Source organism: Amblyomma mixtum, chromosome 1 (assembly GCF_055824585.1).
Source record: "Amblyomma mixtum isolate Tamu chromosome 1, ASM5582458v1, whole genome shotgun sequence".
Taxonomy (NCBI): Eukaryota; Metazoa; Arthropoda; class Arachnida; order Ixodida; family Ixodidae; genus Amblyomma; species Amblyomma mixtum.
Window position 1 is genome coordinate 295,195,582 of NC_143012.1, and position 26,119 is coordinate 295,221,700.

The following is a 26,119-nucleotide window of genomic DNA, read 5'->3' on the forward strand; positions in this document are numbered from 1 at the left end:
TGAGTATCTGCGGCCACGCGATCGGCGTTGAGAACTGGCCGTTTTGCCGCGCCACAGGTCTTCTCTCCAAACACGTCACCTTTCTTCCCCCTGCCCCCAGTTTCCGCGCCGTTTTCTGAACCCGTTATTCGGTTACTGCCTCCCGTGAGATTGAATAGCTTGTTTGCCGCGCGCGGTTATGGAGTCCCATTCAGGCGCGCCTATTACGCGCACCAACGGCGCCGGGCTTTTTCCTTTTTTTTTTTTTGTCCCGCTCGACGCGTTGTGTTCGCCGAGACGTAACCGCGGCGCGGCCACTTCGCCCAAGCTCGTTTATCGACTGACGGCTCCTGTCAGGAACTTCGCTCGCCATAGTCCGCATCGTTTTTTTGACAGAACAACTGGGCCGTGCCGCATTCCCCTCGCGCGCAGCGCCATGCGATGCCCTCCTCCTCCTATATACACCCTCTCCAACATCAGTTGCGCGTGCGTGCCGATTCAAACGGCGCCATTGTCTCCCGTTGTTATTCTCCGGCGAAGAGGAGAAAAATGACGTATGCACTGGCGAGCTGCTCTGCCTGCGTCCTTTAGTGCAGCTACGTCGCCTTTGTATGCGGAGAGTAAATGCAGAACTTGCGCTCGGTAGCACCTAGTTCGGCGAAAGCTTTTTAAAATCACCGCGCTCCTTTTGCGTAGATGCTCGCGTGCAAGCAGTGAGGTTCGGGAGTGATTTCGCCGTCGGCGTGACACATTTATGCTAGACATTTTTTCTTTAGCCGCGTAGAGGATCATACCCGACAATTCTGGACAAGGAAAATTAGTTTTTAGCAGGAAACCGTTTACTAACGTAATTTTGTCATATAATGTAATATTTCGCTAGATATCATCATGTCAGTATATATCATTATATATCAATATATAAATCAATATATCCGTGGATCACCCGACGGCAATCTTGTAATTTTATTTATTAACGTTTTTGAATGGTCAAAAGAATTCCCCGCTGGTTTTCAAAGCAGTCTTAAGTCTTCGATGCGATCGAGGGGAACGCTGGAAAAGAAATATTTTGCTACATAACTGAAGAATGGATCATTACCTTCAATATTTTCATAATGATGTCTTACAGTTTTCCAATTTTAAAAATTTCGACAGTGTTGGACATGATAATGAACAGAGCCAAATAATTTGCATAGGGATGATTGACACCGTAGCTCTGTGTGGCGGCTATATTCCGCTGCACTCATTCTACCACCGTGCAGCTGGCGTGGAGGTCACTCGCCGGTCACGCTGGAGTGGACGCTACAGCAAAGGTGGAACGCCGCTGACCATCTTGGTCATTCTTGCCGTTCCCATTCCTCTCGGTTCGTTCAACAACCTCTTGAAACAAAAGCGGTCGTTTCTCAGCAAACCCAAAAAGGAATTAAGTTCGCTGCCCGAGAGCACTTCGGTATCAAGAAGTCCCGTCCTGGCCTCTTCGCGGGTTATTGCGGACAGACCTACTTGTGGCGAAGTACGTTTCCTGTTCTGAGTTCGTTGCTGCGGCCGCTGGAGCGTAAACTTCATCATTCCTTCGCGGTTATATTTTCCCCCCTCGCGACTGTGATTTTTCCCCGATGCTCGGTGACCCGGCGTGCAGAGCGTCTTTGACGAAGAGGCTCTCGAATTTACATGCGCGTCTGCTCCTCCTCGGCTTGAAAAAGAAAAAAAAAAATGAAATGAATGGAGGTCATCCGCGGAAGGCGGTCGAATTCGGCCACGCGCACGAAGACGCCCCCCCCCCCCCCCCCCCCCCTCCTACCTCAAGATTAGATACGTTCTCGTGGTGCCGAACCGTAGCGTTTAGTACTTTGGAAATCAGCGCATACTGGCCTCATCTGCAGGCTTGGAGGCGACGAATCGGTGAGTCGGATGGAAGAACCACGCCTCGCTTGACTGAAAAACGCGTCTCGCATTTTCCTTAATCACGGCGTTATACCACTCAAGAGCGCCATCCGCTCTGGAGTGAAGGGGGCGTAACAGTTCGTGACTCGCTTTGTGTGAACCAACTAAAAGTCGTTCATGATTTAAGTGGGGGCGCAAACAAAACCCCATTTTCATCATGAACAGCTTCTAACTAGCCCAAGTTTCCATTCTGCTGAAATTCGTGCATCTGCTGTAGTAGGACTTCTCCCAAAAAGTGGGTTATGCATGGCCTTCAGCTCTATCTGTTCAGCGTGACCAATAACCAAAGAGTTCGCCAGAGTTTACAGCTTTGTGCAACCTCATATGGCACTAGACCCCACAGTGAAGCATAATAATAATGTGAAGCATAATAATAATAAGTGTCTCTCTTCCTTGCTTCTCCACTACTCTGTTTTCTGCCATGTTAGCGCGTTACAAAAACCACGCTTCAAATCGGCATGGCTTTGAGTTCAGCATCGTATCATCGGGCTCAAAGGTTTGCAATGAAGCAGTCTTGCTCTTTCGCAGACGTCTGAAGAACGGTCTGCAATAGCTTTTCGCCAACAGCGGTGTTGCTCCGTAAGAAACGTTGGCAGTACATTCCACTATACGAGCAAGTTTGTACTTTGAATTACTGCCGACCGGCGTCCTCGACATGTACAGACAGCCTCAGAATATACCAAAAGAAAACAATCGATTTGCGCGCAAGAACAAGTTCTGCTCCTGCAAAAAAAAAGCTGAAAACGTCTCAAGAGCATTATTCGGTCAGAGGAAAACTATTTAGAAGAAAGGAAAAAGTGTGTTTTTCATTTATGTCTGTACTGTACTCATTGGCTGAACGGGCACACATTGCCACTACTTATGCAGCAACCGGGTGGAACGTTACGGTCTGATGGCACCATTAACAGGCAGCCTGCCTACATTGAAACGTTTTTGGGTTTCCCTTTTTCGTTGAGCCGATTGGCGTCTTTGGTGTGGTGAGAAAAATGCAGTTCAAGTTCGTAGACATCTCTATGCTTCTGAAAAGGAAGAGTAATCTGATATAGTGCGGGCGCACAGAATGGAGTGGAGCCGAATTCCGAAGTCGGTGGCTAAATACTTTCGACGTAAAGCAGGATTTCATTACTTACGGGCCATTCTCGCCAAGCTAATAGCGCATGCAGCCAAACTGCGTAAATACACAGACACACAGTTTGTCTCGTAGATGCGCTACAGACATGTCACTACAGTCGGGTACAACTCCAGCCAATGGCGTCGACCGACTCTCATGACGTCGTGGTTAACCCCCTTACACCTGCTGGCGTGAAATTGCAGGGGGCGGTAGATGAAAGGGGAATAACCACGGCTTAATCCAACTAACCGCGGTGTCAAAAAATCTGTTGAGGCCTTTTGCTGGAGGCACGTGTCTGGAGGGCAGCCTCCGATGAACATCTGCCGCTTTGTCCTTGAGTTGTATCCGACTTTAGACGTGTACCCTGCAAGAAAATATCTCTGTGACATGTAAAATGCCCTAGTGTACCGTGCAAAAGAAGCGAGGGTTCGTCTTTGCAAACTGACCACGGCCAGGGTGCTACCGGATAAATGCGTCTTGTATTCCAGCTTCCATTGCATCAATGCAAGCTGTTTTACGCACTGAAAGTATTCGCGACACCCAAAAGTTATTGGCCCATGACTTATCGGCGTCGTAAACATGCGACTTGTTTTCTTGCTTGGGCCGGCGTTGGGCCCCCCACCTTGTTTGGGCAGCCCTTCATTGGGCGGCCGGTGCACTGATGGCTGCACCGTTTCCTCGTGGAAACTGCTCCGGCACCGTTCTGCTCTGTTTGACGCGGCGGAAAAGGCCTGTCCGGCACGCCCCCTTCTACTCCTCGCGCGCAGGCCGGGCCCCCTCCATCCACGGACCTGGCGTTGTTTCTTGTTCCCTACACCTCACTTCGTAAAAAGGGAAAAAGAAAAAGAAAGGCCGAGAAGTAAATGGCTTCACGCGACGATTTCGCCGCCTCGGTATACGTATTACCTGACCGGAGTTAGGCCTCTTTGTACACAGTCTGCGAGGAGACTGTAACGACTGTTCCAGCGCACCGACGGCGAACGCGGTCTTGAGAACGAGTTTACGGCGCCCGACTGTTTTTGTTTGGGACGGAACAGTCAATTGCGCTGGCAAGCGGAATCGTGGCTGGGCGACGCGTCCCTGCGCACTGGTGCGCGAATGCTACGGTAGCCCGAGTGAAGCCACAGGTGGAGAGGGAATGTCTGTTGCCTTCCCAAGGGTGAACTTCAGCGCGTGCTCAAAGGCCGGTCGTGCATACATATTCTTTGAGGAACGCCCATCGGAACTTAGAATAGGTGTTGGTCTAAACTGAGCGGTTATGGTGACAACACAGCGCAAAAGACGAGGAACCAGAGAAAGAAAGACACAGGACAGGCACTATTGTCACCATTAATATTTACCAACTAACCCTGTTGAACGTCTTGCTGAGCGGTTACAGTTTCGAGTCACTTTAACCAACTCCTAGACAGGCTCAGAGTGTGTTTCGAGCATTCTTCGGTCGCCCGTTAAAGAGGAACGCGATGTTAAAAACACGGGTGTTACCAAAATCGTCGATAGCAACTGTTTCGCGTGGCGCCTCTGTCGTATGCTCGGCACTGGGATTAGGCAATTTACTACAACGCCAAATATACATTACGTTGGGATATGATTTGTGTACTTCAATGTTTATATTATTCATTTATTTGTAAATCCTCTCGGAGACAGCTATCGCAATCTGATTAAACATTGCAGCGCTGAAATAGCACCATCACTTTTAACACGCCTGCCTTCCTCGCGAAAACAGAGATAAATCACAGGAATGAGTAAGCTTTTCACAAGCTACTCCTCTGCAACTTTTTTTTTGTAAGAGTATGGCAAGGTCTCCGCGTGCTCTCTGCGCGGGACAGAATTTCGCGTGTTGAGGCGCTTTTTTGCTCACTTGCGGCTGGCATAGTATTTATTGCTGCATGTGCAGCAACGTGAAAGATCAAGGCGTGATGCCGTCAGTGTCACAAGTTTAGCCACGTTCGAGCTGCTGTGACGCGTTTTCATTTGGGGCACATTTAACTAGTGTTTTTCTAGAACCGGTGCTCTTGTGTGCTTAGGTGTGTGCTGTACATTTTGTAGCTCAGGGTGGTTTGGTTGGTGATAATTTGTGAGATTTACTGCAAAAACAGGCATTTCGCAGCAGCAGCTGCGCTAGTGTTTTGTGGCCTTCACGATGTTTACGTCGTCGTGGTGGTAGTAGTAGTAGTGTATCTGTCATAACAGAAAATCACATACATCCCCACTCTTTAATCGCGTGATCATCTGCTGGCCAACATGGTGAAGAATTTTCCTGCTCACCAGTTGGGCAATGAGGGTCCGTCTTCGTTATCTGTGATTACGTGATCATGGTGTGCGTTGTGGTGGCCTATAGGAGTGGTCCCTTACTTGGAGGGGGGGAAGGGTTGTGGTGCGACTATTGTTGCTGCCTCTTCATCGTGTGGGAAAAATTAATCTCTAAACACACAGAGGGCCAGTAGGAGGTCTGCCTGCTCTTTGTTTCTTTGATGCTTGCAAGTTGCACACGTATGCGCTTGTGCGGACTGAGCTTCGAGCAGCGCTTGAAGCGAGAACATGACGCAAAAGAGTCGAAGACGGCGCTGAACTTACACTTTTTTTTTTAATTTTGCGGACACTACAGGGTGACCTCTTTTTGTGGCTCTCTTTGCAGAGCCTCTAAATTTGTTCCGATACAAAGTACATGCACTTACTCGCCCTTGTGAATTCAGCGCTGTACATACGTGAGTCTCTCCTCTGTCTTGTAACGCCAACAACCCACTCCAGTGCTCTATCTTCGTCACACAACTGAGAGAACAGTGTCTCCATTCCTCCATCTTGTATGTATGTGTGCGTGTGCTTCAACAACACATGTTTCTCACTCTCTCTCTCTCTCCCCCCCTTCTTTCCGTGCAGCGCAACTTTGTCCGCGAGGAGGAGGGCCGCGTGGTGCTGTACACCACCTCGATGGGCGTCATCCGGCAGACGTGGGAGCAGTGCCGCCGCGTGCGAAACACGCTGCAGACGCTGCTGGTGCGCTTCGAGGAGCGGGACGTCTTCATGAACCGCACTCACCAGAAGGAGCTAATGGACCGCACGGGCCTCCGGCACGTCGTCGTGCCGCAGCTCTTCGTCGAGGGACACCACCTGGGCGTGAGTGCAATGGCGCTTCTGGCTTCGATGGCCAGGTGCAATCGCTACACTCGTGTAGCATACCGTGCATCGTGTGACCGCTACCGGAATACCTGGAGCCCGCCACTGCGCACACGCTGATTGGTCCCAATGCGACAGGTTCGCGCGCCAGTAACTGGCGCCATCTGGCAACCTCAAGACGATCTGCGCATGCGCGCTGACGGCGCGAAGGCTCCCGATACTCCAGTAACGGTAACGATAGCACCGTAAACGGTATGCTAAATGTGTCTAATAACAATGCCTAGCCATACATAATGGAGAAACGCATGGCATATGCGATGACCGCTTAACTGTTCACCGCACACAGAGCTGGCGGAGAAGGGCCGGTGTTGACGGCAGAGGAGTACGCGGCAAAATCAAACTTTGAGACGCATTTCTTGAGGCCGACGAGCAAATTTCCGCTGGTTGACGTCTCGTATAGCCTTCTGAAAACGCTTAAATCTGTGCTTTGTAACAACCGATGAGGTCACTACGAAATTGTGTTTGACAGCGTTTCGAAGAGAGCTTTGGCCAGTTTTCCGTAAAGAAAGAGTAGCAAATTGTAGATCTCCTCGGCTGTAGCGAGCTCACTCTCAAGAATAAGACTTGTATCGTATTATTTACTTCTGTCTTGCGTGCACTTACTTCATCATTAACTGGGTTTACCGTTCACCCGATGGCCGCAGCCCCGAATTCGTCAACGAATCTCGGCATCGCTGGGAAAGGCACCCACTGTGATACAGCGCGAACATTACGGGGCCTGTTGGGGCTATTTACAGCGCTATAAAACGCGCTCCCACGGCGAGCGCACGTTTTCTTGCGCATATAGTATGCACGCACACTATCGCCCGTATACCTACGGACTGTACTACGCACGCGGAAATTCTTTTCTTCTTCATCGAGGCGCGCTCGACACCGAAGCGGCAAAGCGGCCGCGCTGTGGCCCGTAATTGTTACAGCGGCCAGCGAACGCTATAAAACAGCGCGTCGTGAAAGCTTCGGCACGAATTCTGTTTTCCTAGCGTTTAATGATTTCCATCGTCTCCCCCATAGAAGCCAGGCCGCTAAGAGTAGACGTGAAAGCTCTCTCACTCGCTGCGATGGCCGAAAACGGCCGGGCGGTGATACGATCGCAGCGAAGAGAGGCCGCTTTGGGATGGACGTCGTCGCTCGGGGGCGCTGAATTCTCGCGTCACATCGGGGACGCGCCCTCTATTTTCATGATGCGAGCAGCTTGCATGCGATGACATCACGTACGACGTTTCCTTTTCCGCCGTGCTCCTGCTGCCGATTTCGGGCTGATGACTCGCGTCGGATTGGGGCTGGATACGGAGTTTTCTAAGACAGAAACAAAAAAAAAAAAAGCGAAACCTGTGTGCCTTTATTTCGTGGCCGATAGTTCCGAACCTACATATGTTACCTCGGTGCAGGAATGCAGAGTAGCCTCGACTAAGTGTAACCAGGATATTAAATAAAGTTATACCTTGTTCGCTTTGAATGAACAGGATTTTGGAGTGCCACAAAGCAAAGTGCGGTCTTGCAGACCCTATATGGCTATACAGCTAGGCTCCAGCAAAACTATAGACGATACCAGTATCCGTCTGTCGCATGCAAATCGAGGCTGCCACTTCTAAATCATACATTACAGATTAAATGGTAAGCAGTTATGATAGCATATATGTTTATGACGTAAGACTGGATCGACCTTTCTTCACTTTCCAACGTCAGCTTCACAAACTATAAGTAGTACATACCACCCTTACTGACGAAACTTCCTTGGTCCATGCGTTGCGAGCGGCTTTGCGAGCTACGGTTCCAACGCAATCTCTACACTGACTCAAGCATTTCTCTTTATGCTACGGACCGCATGGCCACATATGCCTCTATTTATCCGCTGTTTCCCTCACTTACACACATGGACATAATCGTTGAGCATTGGGTACAGTCTCCATTATGAATAGAGTTTCTAATTATTATAGCGAACAATATCTTCGTACCCCAAGCAATCTACTACTAAACGCCCTGTCGCTCGTTTCCTATTCGAGATATGTAGCGCCGCACACCGCCCAAAGCTGTCTCTACGCTAAGGCGGGCGGAAGAGGCAGCCGTTCGCGCCCTGCTCCGTGGCGGCAATGAATCGCGGCCGCGGTGGCATCGTCTTTTCCGAAATTGCGACTACAACGACCCCGTCCTCCACAGAGGTCACCGTCGCAGCTCAAGCGAGCCTTGATGGCGATGCCCAGTCGACGCGGCAGCTCAGGACAGGGATGTGCACAGCAGCAGCAAGCCGGCGGCTGTTACATGTGCGGCTAACAACGCCAGGCGGGAAGGGGGTACCGTTCCGGCGGCACCGGTGTTGTCGCTGCTGCACAGACAGCCAAGCGTGAAGCCTGCCGGCGGGGGCATGCGCGCGCCGTGTATCGCTGACCATTTAGGCGCCCCGGGAGACGCTGCTGCTCCCGCGAGAGGCCCGTAACGCACGGTTCAACGACCCCTCCTCCCCGCGACCGGTCAGCGGCAGGACGGCGCGTTGTTTCAGCCGACCCCTCCTCCTCCGACACGGCGGCCACTTTCGCTCGGCCCCTGCTGGGCACCACCACTTGCTCCAGTGCAGTGCTGTTAACAGTGACCGCGGGTTTGGACTGCCCACCTGGAGCGAAGTGTATGGCACATCTGATATTTAAAAGTCACGATTTGTTCTTTTTAAGATCACAGCCGCCGCAGTGGTTCAGTGGTTATGGTGCTCGGCTGCTGTCCCGAAACACGCGTGTTCGATACCGGTCGAACACGCTAGAGGCGTTCGAAATGCTAGAGGCCCGTGTACTATGCGATGACAGTGCACGTTACAGAACCCCAGGTGGCCGAAATTATCCGGAGCCCTCCACTGAATGGCGTCCCTCATAGCCTGAGTCAATTTGGGATGTTAAACCCCACAAGCCAAGCCATCTTTGTAAGAGCTCTGTATTCAGTGAACGAGCTAGTGAGCGTCTTCTTGATATCCGTCGTCGCAACGCTCTCTGCCACGAAGCTTTCCGCGCCCCCGCCCCAAATAAGACAGAGCTGCTTTCCTTTCTTTATAACTGCTCCGCCATGTCGGTGCGCTGGATGGGGAAAAAGAAACGAAAAAAAAAACATATTGCATTGATTCGATCACATGCTACACGGACATAACCTATAACGTGGCTGTACATTCATAGTTTGTGAAATGCGCGCGCGCTTTCGTTACTCACCCGGTTAGATTCAAAAACCGTGTTTTGGGACTATTGAGGCGCTACTGGCGTTCGAAAGCTGTACAACAGCGAAGAAAGCTTTCCCCTATCCACAACTAAGTTGCTCGTGAGCTTGACAGAAACGCCCGGAAGTTGGTGCGTGTGCGTGAGGTTTGGTTTGGTTTATTAGGGTTTACGTCCCAAAGCGGCTCAGGCTATGAGGGATGCCGTAGTGAAGGACTCCGGAAATTTCGGCCACCTGGGGTTCTTTAACGTGCACTGACATCGCACAGTACACGGACCTCTAGAATTTCGCCTCCATCGAAATTCGACCGCCGCGGCCGGGATCGAACCCGCGCCTTTCGGGTAAGCAGCCGAGCGCCATAACCACTGAGCCACCGCGGCGGCTTATGTGCGTGCAGGTGCGGACATAAGTAAACTGAGCACGCTATTGTGCTTCACGCCTCTCCTATAGGAAATAAATAAACATTGTTTGTCCATGATAAACCGCACTAGCGTCTATTACCAGCATGCACATACCATACCTGGCATGTTCAGTTACAGCAACGCTTGAATTATATATAGAGACCGATATTCTCTATGCCTATATTCAGTGCAATAAATTGGTTGACACATTTTCATTTTTACGTATTTTGGCATGCCGTCGCAAGAGTCTGTACGAATTTTGGGCAGGCGTTGCTATTTCGCATCGAATGGGCCTTACTAAATCATGTCCCATTTCATGTGTCCGGCGGCTTTATGTGTTTTTTGCTTGTGACTTATAACTTGAAAATTGTCTGCTCGTATTCTCCCTTCTCGGTTCTTTATTTCTCGGCTGTTATGCCAAGTGTCTCCACCTCCGTCCGTCTTCTTGCATCAATCGCTGTGCAAGGAATTAATTGACAAATACCTCGATGAACACGAATAAAACTACTCGCTACAGGTAGCAACGTGAGCGCCACGCTTGAAATAAAAAAAAGGAGGTTTCGAGAGTTCAACGCTTATCCGCTCAATGTAATCCAGAAAAGTTTAAATCCAAGTAATCCAGGGGTTATCCAGCTGTGAAAAAAAAAAGAGTACAAAAACTAAATTTTGCCGGACAGCTTCAGAAACATCGCTTCAGACAAGATATATACGCCACTGTCGTCGACCCCCGAAATCCAGCTGGGCTGTGCGAGCCCTACCTTGCATATTCCTTTCGAACACTACCGTGCGCAGTGTGCGAACACACATACGACGTGTGCACAAAACGTATACACATCGCACTTCTTTAAAGTGCGCGACCTTTGCGTAATCTGGATCTTTAAAAATAGCCTCACTTTCGGATCACCTGCACTCACGAAGCAGTCGAACGTATGCTGATCGTCCTGACGGATAAGGAGCGCCAGGCCAGCTTGATTCTGACGCGATACGGTTTGTGCGTAAAAATAAAAATAAAAAAAACTATACGTTCATCTCGATTTGGTTTTTGGCGTGCGACGCGGTGGAATCAAGCGTGGCAAGCGAGCTGAAGGCCTCACGCGGTTCACAGTATATATCCCCAAGCCTTCCGCTTGAGCTTCGCTTTAGTTATTACGTTTTTTATTGTTTGTTTGTTCGTTTTTTTGCCCTGGATCTCGTGTCAAGGCATCTCCAGAGTGGCCTCGCATGCTTTGCACTTGGATAGATGCCTTTCGCAATCGCCCCGGTTATTCGGGACACGCGTCTCTATATACATTGGCTTTTGCGACTCCGCCTTACGGATATGCCGTGCGCGTGCTTCCGTCTGGCCTACATGCCATTAGCGTCTTCCGTGTGATGTACCGCTGTGCTGAAGACCTCGGGCCGCTCATCTCTGATTCGAAACTTCTTCGTTTTCTACGCAAAGACAAGATCGCGCTGAAATATATTATCTGCCGAAATACGTAACCGTCCTTTTTTTGGAAAAGTAGTCAGCTTTGTAAACTCGGCAAATATTCTTCTAGACGCTATAGGAAATTACAAGGCAAGCCCCCAGTGTCACTGATCGATATCTTCTATAGCAGCTGAGACTAAATGAGTAAGCAAAGCAATGATTTTACTTCATCTGAGTGTCAATCAGGTTTTTGGTTTTATGAGGTTTTAACGTCCTAAAGCGGCTCAAGCTATGAGGGACGCCGCTGTGAAGGGCTCCGGAAGTTTCGTCCACCTGAGGTTCTTTCACGTGCACTGACATCGCACAGTACACGGGCCTCTAGAATTTCTCCTCCAAAGAAATTCTAGCCGCCGCGGCCGGGATCGAACCCGCGTCTTTCGGGTCAGCAGCCGAGCGCCACAACCACTGAGCCACCGCGGCGGCTGAGTGTCAATCAGGTGCGCTTGTGAAGCGCAATCCGGAACGCCCGTATGCCGCAGCAGAAACCACAACGGATGCAAAATACGTGAACACGATGACAGCTAGAGCACAGATTTTTTTTTCAAGACGCGGATTCGATCCCGGCCGCGGTGGTCTAATTTCGATGGAGGCGAAATTCTACAGGCCCGTGTACTGTGCGGTGTCAGTGCACGTTAAAGAACCCCAGGTGGTCGAAATTTCCGGAGCCCTTCACTACGGAGTCTCATATCCTTAGTCACTTTGGGACGTTAAACCTCCAGAAACCATAAATCATAAACCATAAACAGATTTTTTTCAATCACGATGTTAATTCATATTGTCATGTCATATTCCTTTTTTATGCCAGCAAAAAGAGCAGGTGGCATTAGAGATCGAGGTATAGAATAGCAGCGACATCCGCTATCGTGATCCGCTTCCGCGGTGACCGCATCTGCGCCTGCGCAGTGGAAGAAGTGCCTCCCTTGGGGCCGGCGAACTGGGCAACTGGCATCTCAGCAGCGGATCACGGATCGCGCAACGCTAAACCTCTCTGTTATTGCGAGCAGCGGTGATACGAAACTTCAGATTCCCTTCGTCAGCTTACTCATGGACAGAGAACGCTGGCTTTCTTCTCTTTCGTGCCTCCCGCCTCGACCTTTTGCACGTGGTCCTTCCACTTCCTAAAAATTCCTTTCTTTTTTTCCTCGGAGTCTATTCGGTGTTTTCTGTTTCGGAGCTTCGTAGCCCGGAGTTTCGTGATTCTGTACCGCCACTCGGAACAGCGAAAGAAGCGGGGCCGCCCTTTCCTCGGCGCAATCTCTTTTGTGCCGGGATTGGTCGAACATGACGATTACTTCTCGAGCGGCAGCTTTCATGTAGCTACGCACGAGGCAGCGAGCCGCGTTTAATTTCTCTTTCAAGCGCCCCATTTCGGACCCGCGCTCCTGCCGGCTTTATTACAATTTCCACTCTTATATATATATAGCGTGCCGAACGCACCTATACGAGACGATGCTGTTTTTTTTCTCCTCCTTCTTCCGTGGTCACGCTCCTTTTTCCAGTGCCTTCTTCCTTTCCTTGTTTGGACTTGTTGTCCTCTGTGTTTGGGGGCTCAGGTTTCTTTCTCTTTTTTCTTTCCTTTCTTCTGCGTCCGTGCGCTCTTCATTCTCCGCCATTTAGGCACAAAGGCCCGCGCCCAAGGAAGGGTCCGCGTGCGTATTGGTACCGCGCGGTGCTTCCGAAAACCAGGAAGTCCTCCGTCCTGGTTGCCTGCCTTGCTCGGCCGCGCCATTGTGTTGGTGCGCGTGCTCTACGAGACAAAACTGCGCACCGGCTGCTTTCTAAAGGCAGGGAAACAAGTACAGTCCGACAAAAAAAAAAGATTGCCCAGCTGAGCGAGGGATGAGACCAGAGCTGCCGTGGTTGCAAACAAGTTCGCGAGGACCGTGTATAGTTTGAGACGTGCGCTTAAGCCCCCGAACAAAGGATAATAAATGTAGCTGCAGAGTGAAGTTGTCTCTGGTTCCGGGACTCCATGCAACGGCGCGTTGTAACCGAGTTGTATGGATCGCTTCGTGCTGGACGGAAGCGGCCGACTGCCATGTATACCTGCTCCTAATGTTGCACTGTAAAAGTCTCAAGCCGGGTTGGCCGACCAGCGGCGGAAGTAACGTTTTCTTGGCGAAAGGAAGGCACCGGAAGCGAGCTCCTTGCATGATGGTACGTCCTTGTGTGTGCTTCATCACCTTGCGGTTTGTGTGTATAGTTATCCCGTTAATCGTTCAGTCACGATCTTAAGCTCTCCTAGACCACACACTGTTGAGATGTGGCACGCGCTGTCTATGCATGTGACTGACGGTGAACGGCCTTCGAATCTTTTGCACTTCTTCCTGGTGACGTATATTACTTTGTTAAATCGCGTTTCGATGGGCTAACTGGGGGAAACGCCGCTCTTCAATGAATGTGTTGTAGCGCCAACTTTGTTTAACTATACTTCGCCTGGTCATCAATATCGACGACGTTACGACGCTCCCTACTAGGGCCTACACAGGTGCTATTGGACGAGGTGCCACAAACAAGTTTTCCGTCGAAGCTGATATCTAGGAACCTTTGAAAGGGACCTTGTGTCAATTTGCATTCAATTCGAAAAATTCTTCCAGCGCAACTCCCCCTCCCCACCCCTCTTTCTCCTTGCAGGGAAGAAAAAAAAACGATAATGAGGTTACAAAATGGGCGTCATTTCGTAATCGTCCTATAATCTTCGTTAGGTCACCAGTACTGGTTAAAGCAAAAAACCGAAACCATATTCACGCGTGTGGTTTCGCGCAGCTCCCTACAATCGTGAGCATATGCGTCCGCGAAAGGCAAAATTGACGCGCTCTGGATTATAGATATGAGTACCCTTAACACATTTGGCCATTTCTAAACAAATTCTCAAGAAACTAGTTTCAGTGCCCTCACGTGTGTCCATGTTTCCACTTGACTTAGCAGAAATACCGGCTTATATAGCGACGGTGCAGTGATTGGAGAAGCTACAATGTTGATATTTCTATGTTGTTCTTTTTGGAATTTTGCGTACGCGTGCTGTGCGCGCTTCATCAATTAAGAACCTCGTATCTTCTGCAGGCAATGTGCTGTCATTAAGTATAAGTTCATAATGGCAATTTGTACAAGCGTTTATTCAGTCTTCTTTCTTGTTTTCGGTGAAGCAAGTAAATACTCTCCTTTAGCGTTATTTTTGTTGTTGTTGTTGTTTTTCTTGCAGGGAGCCGAGACCGTGGAGCGCCTAAACGAGACGGGCCAGCTTAGACAGATGCTCAAGCCGTACAAGGTAAGCGCTGCACCATTTTGCCACTGCACTAGCCCTGCGAAGCTGGCGCCTTTCCCATTTCTGTGAAAATATATTCCAACCTATGTTGCTACAGCTACGAATGCAATACTACGCAAGAGCAAATTCTAGGCTGTCTGCAGCCAAATGTGTCGCGATGAAAATGCAAGACGGTTGACACAAGCCAACTGCCCAGCCTCAACAGCTTGCACCACGCTCTTGCTCCCGTAGTGTCAATTTAACATGTATTCAGCAGATTTAACGCAAGGTAACTTTCAGGAGAAGTATACCTTCATGCAGCTGCTGCAGTTCAGCAAAATATAAAACGAAACTCTCTTTGTCGGACTCGGAACATTGCCGTCACACTTGCTGTCGAGCCGTGGTTGCTCGATGGATTCTTTAGCGAGCCATCTTCTGGTTGCTTCAAGCCAGGAGAGCGCATGGTATTCAGGGACCGCAACTCGCGAGCTCACGGTATACAGGTACCTCCTCCAGCTCGAATGCCTTGCCGTTAAATGAAGAGTGCCGCGGCAGCTTCTGGAAGAAAAAGTGTTTTTCTCTTTCTCCAGTGTTTTTTTCTTTACTCGCTTGCAACTGCACATTCATTCATTCATTCATTCATTCATTCATTCAGTGCTACCAGCAGCCTTTTGGTAGCCAAGACAGGAGTGGTTATATCCCTGCGCGTATCTCATAACCCGTTGTGCGCGTGGCTTTGTTCGCAGAAGAGCAGCGTGGGCGGCACGTGTGCCGTGTGCGGAGGCTACCAGTACCTGCCGTGCCCCGTGTGCGGGGGCAGCAAGAAGTCGGCGCAGCACAGGCACCGCTTCTCCTCCTCCGTCATCTTCCTCAGGTGCCTCAACTGCGACGAAGGAGGCCTGGTGCGCTGCCAGCTCTGCATCAACGGCGACAGCTGAACAGCGAGCTTGCCGGCACGCACCGTCCGACAGCAGCGGCTTCGTAGAAATGGCTGCCCCCCTCCGCCACTGATCCTGCTTGCCGCCGTGTCGCAGTTCATTTGCGCGTGCGCCAGCCTTCCTGGACAGAGTGTCGCGAGGCCAAGCAGACGACGACAACGCAGACGACGACGACGACACAGACGACATGTTTGTGGACGAAGAAGCGGTGACCATGCGGACAGTGGACAGTGTGTTTGCCGAAACGTGATCCCTCTCGGAGGACGCGTGTACGGCTTCGCGCCGTGGTCACGTGAGCAGCGTTTGTCGGACCGTTGAAAGCCGTGGCAAACTTCCAGCGAGACGCCTTGTGACACTCGGTGTACAATCTATACCGTGTCACTATTTGCATCGCTAGTTCCAAAGTCGCTGCTGGAGATGCTGAAAGATCAGTGACGGGACAAACTTGAATTGTTGCGGTTGGGCACGCTTCGACGGTCTTCCTTCTTGGTTTCCTGATGACCGCTTTTTTTTTTGTTCAAAGCTGTGACGTAAATAGGCAGCAGACTCCAGGTTCTTGTCAAGGCGACTGGCAGGGCATGCTGAGAACTGAGCTCGCGCTGCTGCTGAAATACGTGCCCGTCAAATGAGTTAATGAGGTAATGACGTCGACCTTGACGTCGAGTGTCATTCGCTAAGTGACATAAAGCAGACGCTACGAACGTTTTACTGGTCAAACTGCTAAGTACGAATACCAGGAGTGGCCCCATACCTCAAATAACCAGGCATCTCTGGAGGCTGTTCTGCGTTGTTCGCCGTTGCTACTTCACTATTGTAATTTCCCCACTGTTTAATGCAGTGTTTACAGGTTGCCTGTCGCTTTGAGTGTGCTTTTCTTTGTTAGTGCACGCGTAACGAGCCCGCCACTTATAGTTGTAAATCTAATCCTAACATGGTATACAGCGTATATAAGCTCACCAACACGAACAGAACCACTGTTCGAGAGAAAAATGTCCATGTTGATTGAGCCGATCTGCTTCATACCATGACACGTCTTGTTTTACGCAGTCAGCTTCAGCTTTAGATTGTGGCATGGCTTCAAAGACAACCTGTTGAACAGCATCTTTTGTGTAAGTACGTCTTAAGGTAGAAAAAACCTTCAGATCAGTGATTTCAGAGGTTAAATAAAAGTTAATCTAATTCAATCCTACCATGCTGCTCATTTAGCTTCTTTCTGTGCAAAGAAAAGTGTCTCTTTGATAGCCATTGGTTGTATTCTGCACAGCGAGCGATGTCATTGGTTTGAGATTGGGCCGCAAGCTGTCAGCTCTGTTCTGTTTTAAGAAATTCACGCATCTATTACCGTACAGGAGAGATCTCAAGTGGGCCCGTGGGCCTTAATTGTGCCCCTTCGCAACGTTCTTGATATCTAGCTGTTAGCTGACGCTTTGCCCTCTGTGGGCCAAGTGCGGAAAAGCGTATTTGACGCCGCATTTCAATCCTTTGGATGCCGTCCTGTCTTTTCTTCCGTTCTTGTTCTTTGCTTTGCGTTTTGTGGATGGCGTTCTAAGGCGTGCATAATGGAACAGCCCTCTGATGCTAGATAGAGACAAGAAGTCATTTTCGCTGAAGCAACCCTCTGTGGTCCTCGCGACAGGCGCAGTCTTCTGCGTGGCGAGGCTGCCGTCAGCGATCACTCCTGCGCCTTCAAGGAAAGGAAAAGCACGAAACGTATACACACTTCGCGCTACAACTTAGCGTGTGGATCTTTCAGGAGCTATCAGTTACTGACCCATCGTATTGGTAGCGACCTGCATAATCTTGCAGCGATTAAGTGGATTTAAAGATGGCCTGAATTTAAATCGCGAAACTGTGAGAGTATGCGACTTACCATATTGCTCAACTCAGTGTCCCAGTTTGCGATGCCGAATGTGCATGTGAAATTGCTCGCGTTCGGAGCTGCGGTGCTTGTACGGTGTTACTTCTGCTCACTGTATACTGCACTATAGATTTCAGTGCGTTGAGTTACCTTCGAGTGTCAGACAGTGTGTGTTGTGTGGGTGTGTGCGTCGAACGTTTGTGTTTTTTTTATTTCAACTAATCGAAATGCGGGATACGACGTGACAAGGAAAGAGGACGGCCTTGTTCGTTTCTGAGGTTGAAACGAGAGACAGAGCCACAACCTCGTCACACGTCAACAGCTGGATGCCATTTAGTAATCCGAGTGCAACATGGTGAAATCAAGGCGTGAGTGTTCGTGGATCAGCGTTTAATTCAATGCAGAGTGCGTCGTCTTGACATGTGCCTTTTGGCGGTATTAAGCCGTAAACCTTGTCGACATATGCCACTCATACGTTCTATGACGGGGCTTATACAGCCTATACTAGTAACGCTTGCGAAGATTACGTTATTTCGAAGTGCGCTAATGCATCACCAACCGCTATCCTCTGGTGATGTGACCAGATTAGCTCCCCAAATTCACTTGGTTCTTGGTGATTGATTGTTAAATTAATCATTTGCAGAGATTGAAAGTCGTTTGCAGAGATGTGGATGATCACGTGATTTGGAGTGCGAAAAACGCAATGGAGTCGCGAATCCGTAGTTTCAGATACGCTCTGTACACAGCGTGTGATGTCGCATGTCCTTTCTGCGCTGCTGTGAGTACAAGATTTATTATTAAAGGCGCTGGTTGCGAACCTCTGTGTGATGCGCTCTTTGTGAACCTTGCGGCCGTGGATAAACATCTGCCGCATACAATGGCAACAGTAGCGTAGACTGGTGGGCGAGTTGGTACGAAAGCGAAAAATATGAGTTTTTAACGGGCCGTAATGTGCAAGCAAGACATGATTAACTCGTGAGACAAACCATGCACTGTGCCTCCAAAAAACAAGAAAACAAAAATGCATCCTTCTCTTTTCGGCTTGCTTTTCTCAACGGCCACGAGTACCTTGTCACCCGGCATTCCATGAAGGCATTTGCAGCAAAGACACCTTTTTTCATCAGAAGAGTGAATGCTCAAAGAAGCAGCGACGCAGCTACACATTACAGCCCAAAGGTGAAACAGGAGTGGAGGCTCACGGTGCTATGCATTTTGAAGTGAGAGTTTAAAACTCAAAGTGGTGTATTCTATTCATTCGTTGAGCTCAGACATTTTTTTATTCTCAATTGATTCCTCATAAGAACTGCAACAGCTACTCTCATAATCAGAAACAGGTTTTATGTATTGCCTTGGGCCATCTGGGGCACTGTGTGTTTCTGCAACAATTTTACTCTCTTGAAATCTGAACATATATAAACACCCATCCAAAAAATCAAGACAAGACATACCTTTCGTATATGCACATCAGATGTTTTCAAGCATAGTAAGCTGCATAGGTATATTTGCTTTTGCTTTTTGACATTGGATGGCACTGCGATAGCAGGTTTTCAAAGGCCGTGCCTTTGGGTTCCAAAGTTCTCGGACGGGCGCCTTGGCCTCCAACGCCCTTAGCGGCAAAGGCGCAACATTTGTGCAGTGTAGCTGCACTCCTTACGGCTTTGAACATAAGGACCTGATTCGCAAAAGCCTTTGCGGTACCCGTGTGAAGAGGAAGTAGGGGGAAGAGTCGACCAATATGCTTTTCCTGGGAGCGGACTCCTTGTACCAAACAGCCCCCCCCCCCCCCCCTTTCCGTCACTTGCGCATGCCTGTGATCAGTTAAGGAAACGGGAGAGTGAGAATCGTACCAACCATGACCTTTAGTCACCCGTCTAGGTCGCACGCCATGGACCCAGCATCTTTCAGTAAACAATGCCAGTTCTTCGGGGAGACGTCGGACCTATATCATAATAGCGCGGGCCTGACAAGAAAAGCCGGAAATCGAACTAATAGCTCAGCCAACGACTGAGGGTGGGAGGCGCCTCTATCCAGTTCAAACCTCGGGAACCAGGGACAAAGTCTGGAGAGAGCGCGGGCGGCAGCGACATCCAAGCAGTCCTGGACTAGGTATCCCAACCATATCAATCCCTCTCCCAAAATGTCAAACATTTTCACCATCACCACCACGGCCTACTCGTTTTCCATCTTTCATCAGGGCAGGAAGCACTCTCCGGCGATGGATAAAAGCGGCCAGGCACGACGTTCTACAATATAGCAAGTTTGTGAGAAGGACAACAGACACATCTTGCAGCTTCGATACGAAAAGCGCCGGTAAGTAAACAGGTGAGCTGGCTGTTTTGCTAAGGAACATGATTTCGGGAGTAAGAAAAAAAAATAACCGGCAGTCGATTCATCATGGAACTTGAGATTGCTTACGGCATACACTCTTGGACGTTCTATACAATCTTGCTGAAGCTCCAGGAGACGCAGACGGCCGTTCCATCGGGTATGCACAGTGAACTTTTTGATGAAGTACTATCAACTACAAATTAAACGTGAACAATGCAACTGAACCACGAACAGCAAAATGAGTAGCTCTTAGCTGGGAAAAGATGAATCTCAGCAAAAGCTAATTTCACTTCGAAGGCGCGAAGAGTGTCCCTTAGAAATGTTAATTAACCTCGCGTGTACTCCCTCTTCACGAGCAAATGTGTCGGTGTTTTTGTGTTGGCATTTCAGTTCTCTTGTTAACGTTTGATTCGTTGCTGGTAGTGCATAGACACTATCGCATACAAACTGTATAGGCGAATTAACAGCGCCTAGTTCAAAATCGTAGACCAGTTCAATAACTTATTCAGCCTTAAGGGGAAAATATGGAGATTATAAAAATATAACAAAAGTATATTCATAACCCTATCTGGCTCCGGTAACTGCTGCTATAAGAAAAAAATAGAGCCAGTTCTAATGAAAACAACACTGATCGTGCTAAATTAAATTCATTATGATAACTTTCACGGATATTCATGTAGCAAACACTGCCTAACCTTCCTGTGTGGTCTTATGGCTATGCTCGCGTGAGTGAATTGGTTGAAACTCGGGGCAGAAAAGTGTCCGTTCCAGTGAATGCGGTCTTTTTCATGCACATTGCTTAAACAAGGTAGTCTAGAAATTTACGAGAATAATTCCACAGAACTTTCGTCACTGGAAGAATTTACAAATGTACGTCATGCCCTACTAAATATGACCTTTGAGCAAACGCACCTTTCCAGCGCTTTCTCCGTTTTTGTCTGCCTTAATCTTCAACTGCTAGCGTGTTCAGTACCTGTGTCTTTTGTACTTTGGTCACTGTGTCAGAATTGTGCCATTTCAACTGTGCCGTCGGCTTCCAGAAGAAAATAAACCTAGGAAAAGTCCAGTCTGGGTTGTATAGGATGAAATTAAAAGCTATTGGGTTGGTTTTCCAGCCACAAAGCCTTTGAGAGCCGTAAATGGCATATCGGTGCGTTATTGCGATGAAGGATCCATGTGAATTCGCCTACTTCATTTCACATGTACGCCGACCTCGTCCTCAAAAAACCAGGCACTACCAGGCCAAATTTCCTGATATACTCAAGCGAATCTTCTTGGAGCTGTGTGGTATTCAGCGGACTGCTCTAGTTTCGTGATCTTCTAAATGAGCGCTCTCTCCTCGTATGCCTGGCCAAACACTAAACAATCCGATGCGCTACTGCTGACTTTTTCACACGGTCATTGTTCACATATCACGCAAATGTGCGTTTTTGCCGCGACTAACAGTCCACCAAAGCAGCGAGTACCTCAACCCGGAGGTTCACCAGAGTCAGCTGGAAAAGGCTGTATCATAAGCTAAAGCCCCACTGAAGTCCACTTGGGAGATAGAAATGTAGTGTTGTTACTCTCTGGTCGTACCTTGTATACATGATATTTCACGCGACAGTTTTAAAAAACAGGCTTTTTGAGTTAAAGTAGCCCTCTCTTCGGTTGTTTTGTTGTTTGCCTACTAACTCTTGCCGAGCCACCACCGCTGCCACGTGCAGATAGAGGAGAGTTAACAGATCAGAAGAAAGAAAAAAGAAAAGATAAGACACGCGTCGCAGGAACAACCACGTCCGCCGAAGCGGACGCAGGCTGAAAAAACAGATAAGCGGCCGAAGCCGCGCTCGCTTCACCTCCTGGTTCGGTTGGTTGCGACTGAGAGAAGAATGAAAAGGAAAGTGCACGAGCCTGCCAACTAGCTCAAGCCGAGCCACTACCGCTGCCACGTGCAGATAAAAGAAAAGATAAGACGCGCGCCGCAGCAACAACCGCGTCCGCCGAAGCGGACGCAGGCTGAAAAAACAGATAAGCGGCCGAAGCCGCGCTCGCTTCACCTCCTGGTTTGGTTGGTTGCGACTGAGAGAAGAATGAAAAGGAAAGTACACGGGCCTGCCAACTAGCTCAAGCCGAGCCACTACCGCTGCCACGTGCAGATAAAAGAAAAGATAAGACGCGCGCCGCAGCAGCAACCGCGTCCGCCGAAGCGGACGCAGGCTGAAAAAACAGATAAGCGGCCGAAGCCGCGCTCGCTTCACCTCCTGGTTTGGTTGGTTGCGACTGAGAGAAGAATGAAAAGGAAAGTACACGGGCCTGCCAACTAGCTCAAGCCGAGCCACTACCGCTGCCACGTGCAGATAGAAGAGAGTTGAAAGATAATAGGAAAGAGAAGAAAAGACGCGCGTCGCAACAACCGCGTCCGCCGGAGCGGACGCTGGCTGAAAAAACAGATACATGGCCGTAGCCCGAAGGCTGCCGACCTCGTCTCACCTGCGGAAGCAAGACAAGGATTCACTCGAAGTCATCCTTCGCAAAATTATTAAGCGGGCTCTGGGCCTCCCCGTGAACACCTCCAACAAGCGCCTCCTGGGGCTGGGCATGGTGAACACATTTCGGGAGCTCCGGGAAGCCCACTTGACCAACCAATACACACGTCTCTCAAAGACATCGTCGGGTCGCCGCCTGCTTGCCCGACTGCACATCCAACACACCACTCTTATGGAAGAGCGCGTACGTATTCCATCCCAGTGGAGATGCGCCCTCCACGTGCGCCCTCTTCCCGCGAACATGAACCGTGAAGACCATAATGGCCGGCGCCTGGCGCGGGCGGAAGCCCTGGCCCGCCACTATGGATCGAAACCCGGCGTATTCTACGTGGATGCCTCAGGCCCCCACCATGGGGGATGGTACACGGCCGCAGTCGTCCACCAATCCAAAACAGTGAACGGCCTTACCTTCCGAGCCCGTGACATAACACACGCGGAGGAGGTCGCCATTGCGTTGGCTGCATCTGATTCCAATTCAAAAACAATTATTTCCGACTCGCGAGGGGCATGTCGGAACGTCGAGCAGGGCTGGGTACCATATCTAGCCTACCGCATTCTCCAAAACAGCGTCTACACCGGGGACCCCGCGCACCGGCGTATCGTTTGGGCTCCTGCTCACATGGGCCTTGAGGGAAATGAGGCAGCTGACGCCGCCGCCCGCGCGCTCTCTCACCGGACATTCCCCTCCGACCCCGACGATCAGGAACTCGAATTCACTCCCGCTTACTCCTTTAAAGACATTGTTTTACATTATCAATCTGGCCATGGTCTTTTACATTATCAACATGGCCATGGTTTATCCCCGCCCGTGTAAAGGTCTCTCAAAGGCGGAGGAGCGGCTTTTGCTTCGCCTGTATACCAATACTTTGCTGTGCCCGGCAGCTCTCAAACACGTCGACCCTTCTTTCTCGGGCAGCTGTCCGCACTGTGCGGACCACACTGTGCGGAGAAGTCTTCGGACGTCTACCACATGGTGTGGGCCTGCCCCTCCAACCCTGCTATCCCCCCTCACCCCAACCCAACCCGGGAGGACTGGGAGGCGACCCTGCTCGGCTGCTCTGACCTGCAGGCCCAACGGGCCTTGGTCGCGCGAGCCCGGGCGGCTGCCGACGCCACTGGGGTCCCGTGTAAGGGCTGGCCCCCTCTGGGTCAGCTCATGCAATACCTCCAGTAGTGCATGTGTAAATAAATGTTTTTCCACCACCACATAGCATTGTCACCTTTTCAGGACCCCCGGCAAAACCGGTTTTCTGGGCTGAGCCGGGAACTTGGGGGAGCTTCGCGCCGAACTCTTTCCTGTACTACGAGCACAGCCCAGCGCACAATATGGCGACGCCCATGGACCTCTTTTTGAAAAGCTCTCGCGCGATAGCTGGGTGGCTAACTAATATAGAATAGTCACATTTTTAGCTGTTACAATTAGGTGCCTCATTAATTCAGGTGTTTGCAGCGCATCTTTATTTATATTCATATAAGTTTTTAGATTTTCTAAGTGCGATTCTCGTCACTGCTTCAACGCAAGAAATTCTAGGCCCACACATGGGCAAAACCGACACCGCACGGCCGGGAAGCACCGACGCGCACGCTGCCACTCAGCGGCGCTGGTGTCGCATGCTACTTTCGCCGCGCTCTGGTAGACTCTGAACACGAATACTCCTATATGGGAGTAAAACGAGTGTAAGCTGTCCTCTTGCGCTCTTCCTTTCATAAAAGGGAGTGCGCTGGAGGAGCCTACTTCCTTTGTACTCATTTCTGTTTGTAGTGTAGCTGTGCCAAACTCCATGGCAAACTCTACGGCTCTGGCCCGGGTGGAAGCTGAGAGCGAAGGAAAATACGCGCGTCGTCATGGTGACGCGTATTCATTTGAGTGACTGCGTGCGCTCCTCGACCACGCAGTTTCGGTTGGTTTCACCCGTGTACGGGTCCGAAAATTCTTGCGCTGTAAAACTGAAAACTGATATGGATATCAATAACAGTAAGCTGCTAACCTCTAAATTAATGCAACGCCTAACCACAGTAGTTAAAAAGTTATATATAGCCAGCCTGACAATTGGCATTTCTTAGCCGTATTCTGATGCACACCATCGCAGATAATGTTATACTGAAGAAAGCGGTCATCAACTGTAGAAGCCTTTTGTTTTAAATTACTAAATGTCTTAGGCGAAACTCCCAGAATTTACAGGGCGCCCCAGATAACTTAACTCTACCTTTGAGCGAGTAAAACTAAAACAGTACTTGTTAGCTAACGATCACTTAAAGCAAACAAGGGTTTTTTAATTCATCATGACTGATTTGGTTGGTTGGTTTGTGGGGTTTAACGTCCCAAAGCGACTCAGGCGCTATGAGGGACGCCGTAGTGAAGGGCTTCGGAAGTTTCGACCACCTGGGTTTCTTTAATGTGTACTGACATCGCGCAGTACACGGGCCTCTAGAATTTCGTCTCTATCGAAATTCGACCGCTGCGGTCGGGATCAAACCCGCGTCTTTCGGGTCAGCAGCCGAGCACCGTAGCCGCTGAGCCACCGCGGCGGCCATCATGACTGATTTAATTATGCTAAACTAATTACTGAATTTTCATAGAGTGCTGGAGTTGCACGAACAACGGGAAATTTTGGGCCAGGACGTTGTAGACCGCCAAGAGAAACAACAAATATATTGCGGTAGTTTTACTGGGAAAAGATTTTCCGGGCTCTGTTCAAGGCGCGATAACCCTGACGTGCACGGCATCCTGTGCCTGGAAACGAACCCGTCTCTTGACACGGTCTGTTTCCAGCTCGAAGTCTTCACTCCCTATTAATCGAAACTATTTTGCGATTAAGATAAGGGCTAGCCTGCCGTTGCAACTTCTGCAACGAATGCACCGAGAGCTGACGTGGTTGCTGCAGAAATCTCTGCTGCGTGAGGACATCGTGGAGATCATCGCCAACGAATGAGTGCCAGATGGCGATACGGAGGCTCGTGGGGTATACCGATGCCTTAGCCAGGCGGCGGATGCTTTATCAACGTCTTGTGGTGGCTCCCGCGCAGGAATTCGATCAGGACGCACCCTTGTAACGACAGTGTATACAAGTGCCAAGAAATCGTTTTCAACAGAGAAATAATACCGCTTCTGAATTATAAAATGCACATTTCGTCAACGTGGGTTGCTCTTTGTGCCTTTGATCTTTGCGATTCCCGATTTTACGAAATCCATACCGTCCTCGAGACGACTTGGTAAAACTTTGTTTCAAATTTATACTTCGTCGTCTTTTTTTTTTTGTTCTTTTCAAATGAGGGATACTATGGAGGCCATCAAAACATTTAAATGTAGGCGCAGAGAGAAAGCTAGTTTTCGAGTGCATAATTTTTAAAAAAAATGCACAGGCCAATATGTACGCGGCTTGCGCTTATTCTATGTCCAGCAGTGGAGGTTCTTATTGCACCCGCAGAGATCGGGAAGTTGTGGACTTAGTGACGGCAGTCAGGGTCTTAATGCTTCAAAATGCTCCGAGCGCCGCCGCATGGACCGATGACTGATCCAGTCATGCGCGTGGTGACTCAGGTTCTTTTGGCGAAAGGTGTACGCGCTTTGAAGCTCAACTGCGTAGTCGATAACATAAACTACTACATTCGCCGAAGCGCTCTCGAAGCAATACGCACTGTCTGTAACGCACCTATGGAATCCACCAAGAATGATAAATGTTACAAACAACACAAATGCCGAAGGAATGGCAGCAAGACTGAAGGGCGTTGAACGACACTTGAGGCGCTCATTTAAAAGACGCGCGAGATCCGCTTTGTGCGAATGCGCGCGTTTTTTTTTTGTCGTTTTTTTTTTACGCGCACAGGCGTCAACTGCACAGCTGCTGGGAGTCGCGTTCACGCAGGCGTATGTGCGCATACGTTCTGCCGGAGCGCACGCGAATAAAAACAAAGAAAAAAAGAGCGCAAAGAGAGAGCGTGGCCCCGAATCCAGCG

At 49.7% G+C, this 26,119-nt stretch overlaps 1 protein-coding gene across 1 annotated transcript in view; it reads left to right on the forward strand.

The window, feature by feature from the left end:
• LOC149372115 (glutaredoxin domain-containing cysteine-rich protein CG31559-like) overlaps positions 1 to 15,611 on the forward strand; it is a 105,289-nt gene extending 89,678 nt beyond the window's left edge. Inside the window, exons 2-4 of the mRNA XM_089566490.1 lie at positions 5,909 to 6,145; positions 14,469 to 14,534; positions 15,257 to 15,611. Of these exons, the coding sequence (XP_089422616.1) occupies positions 5,909 to 6,145; positions 14,469 to 14,534; positions 15,257 to 15,448 (495 nt within the window). The 3' untranslated portion in view covers positions 15,449 to 15,611. The remainder of the gene's footprint in view (positions 1 to 5,908; positions 6,146 to 14,468; positions 14,535 to 15,256) is intronic.
• The last annotated feature ends 10,508 nt before the right edge of the window (positions 15,612 to 26,119 follow it).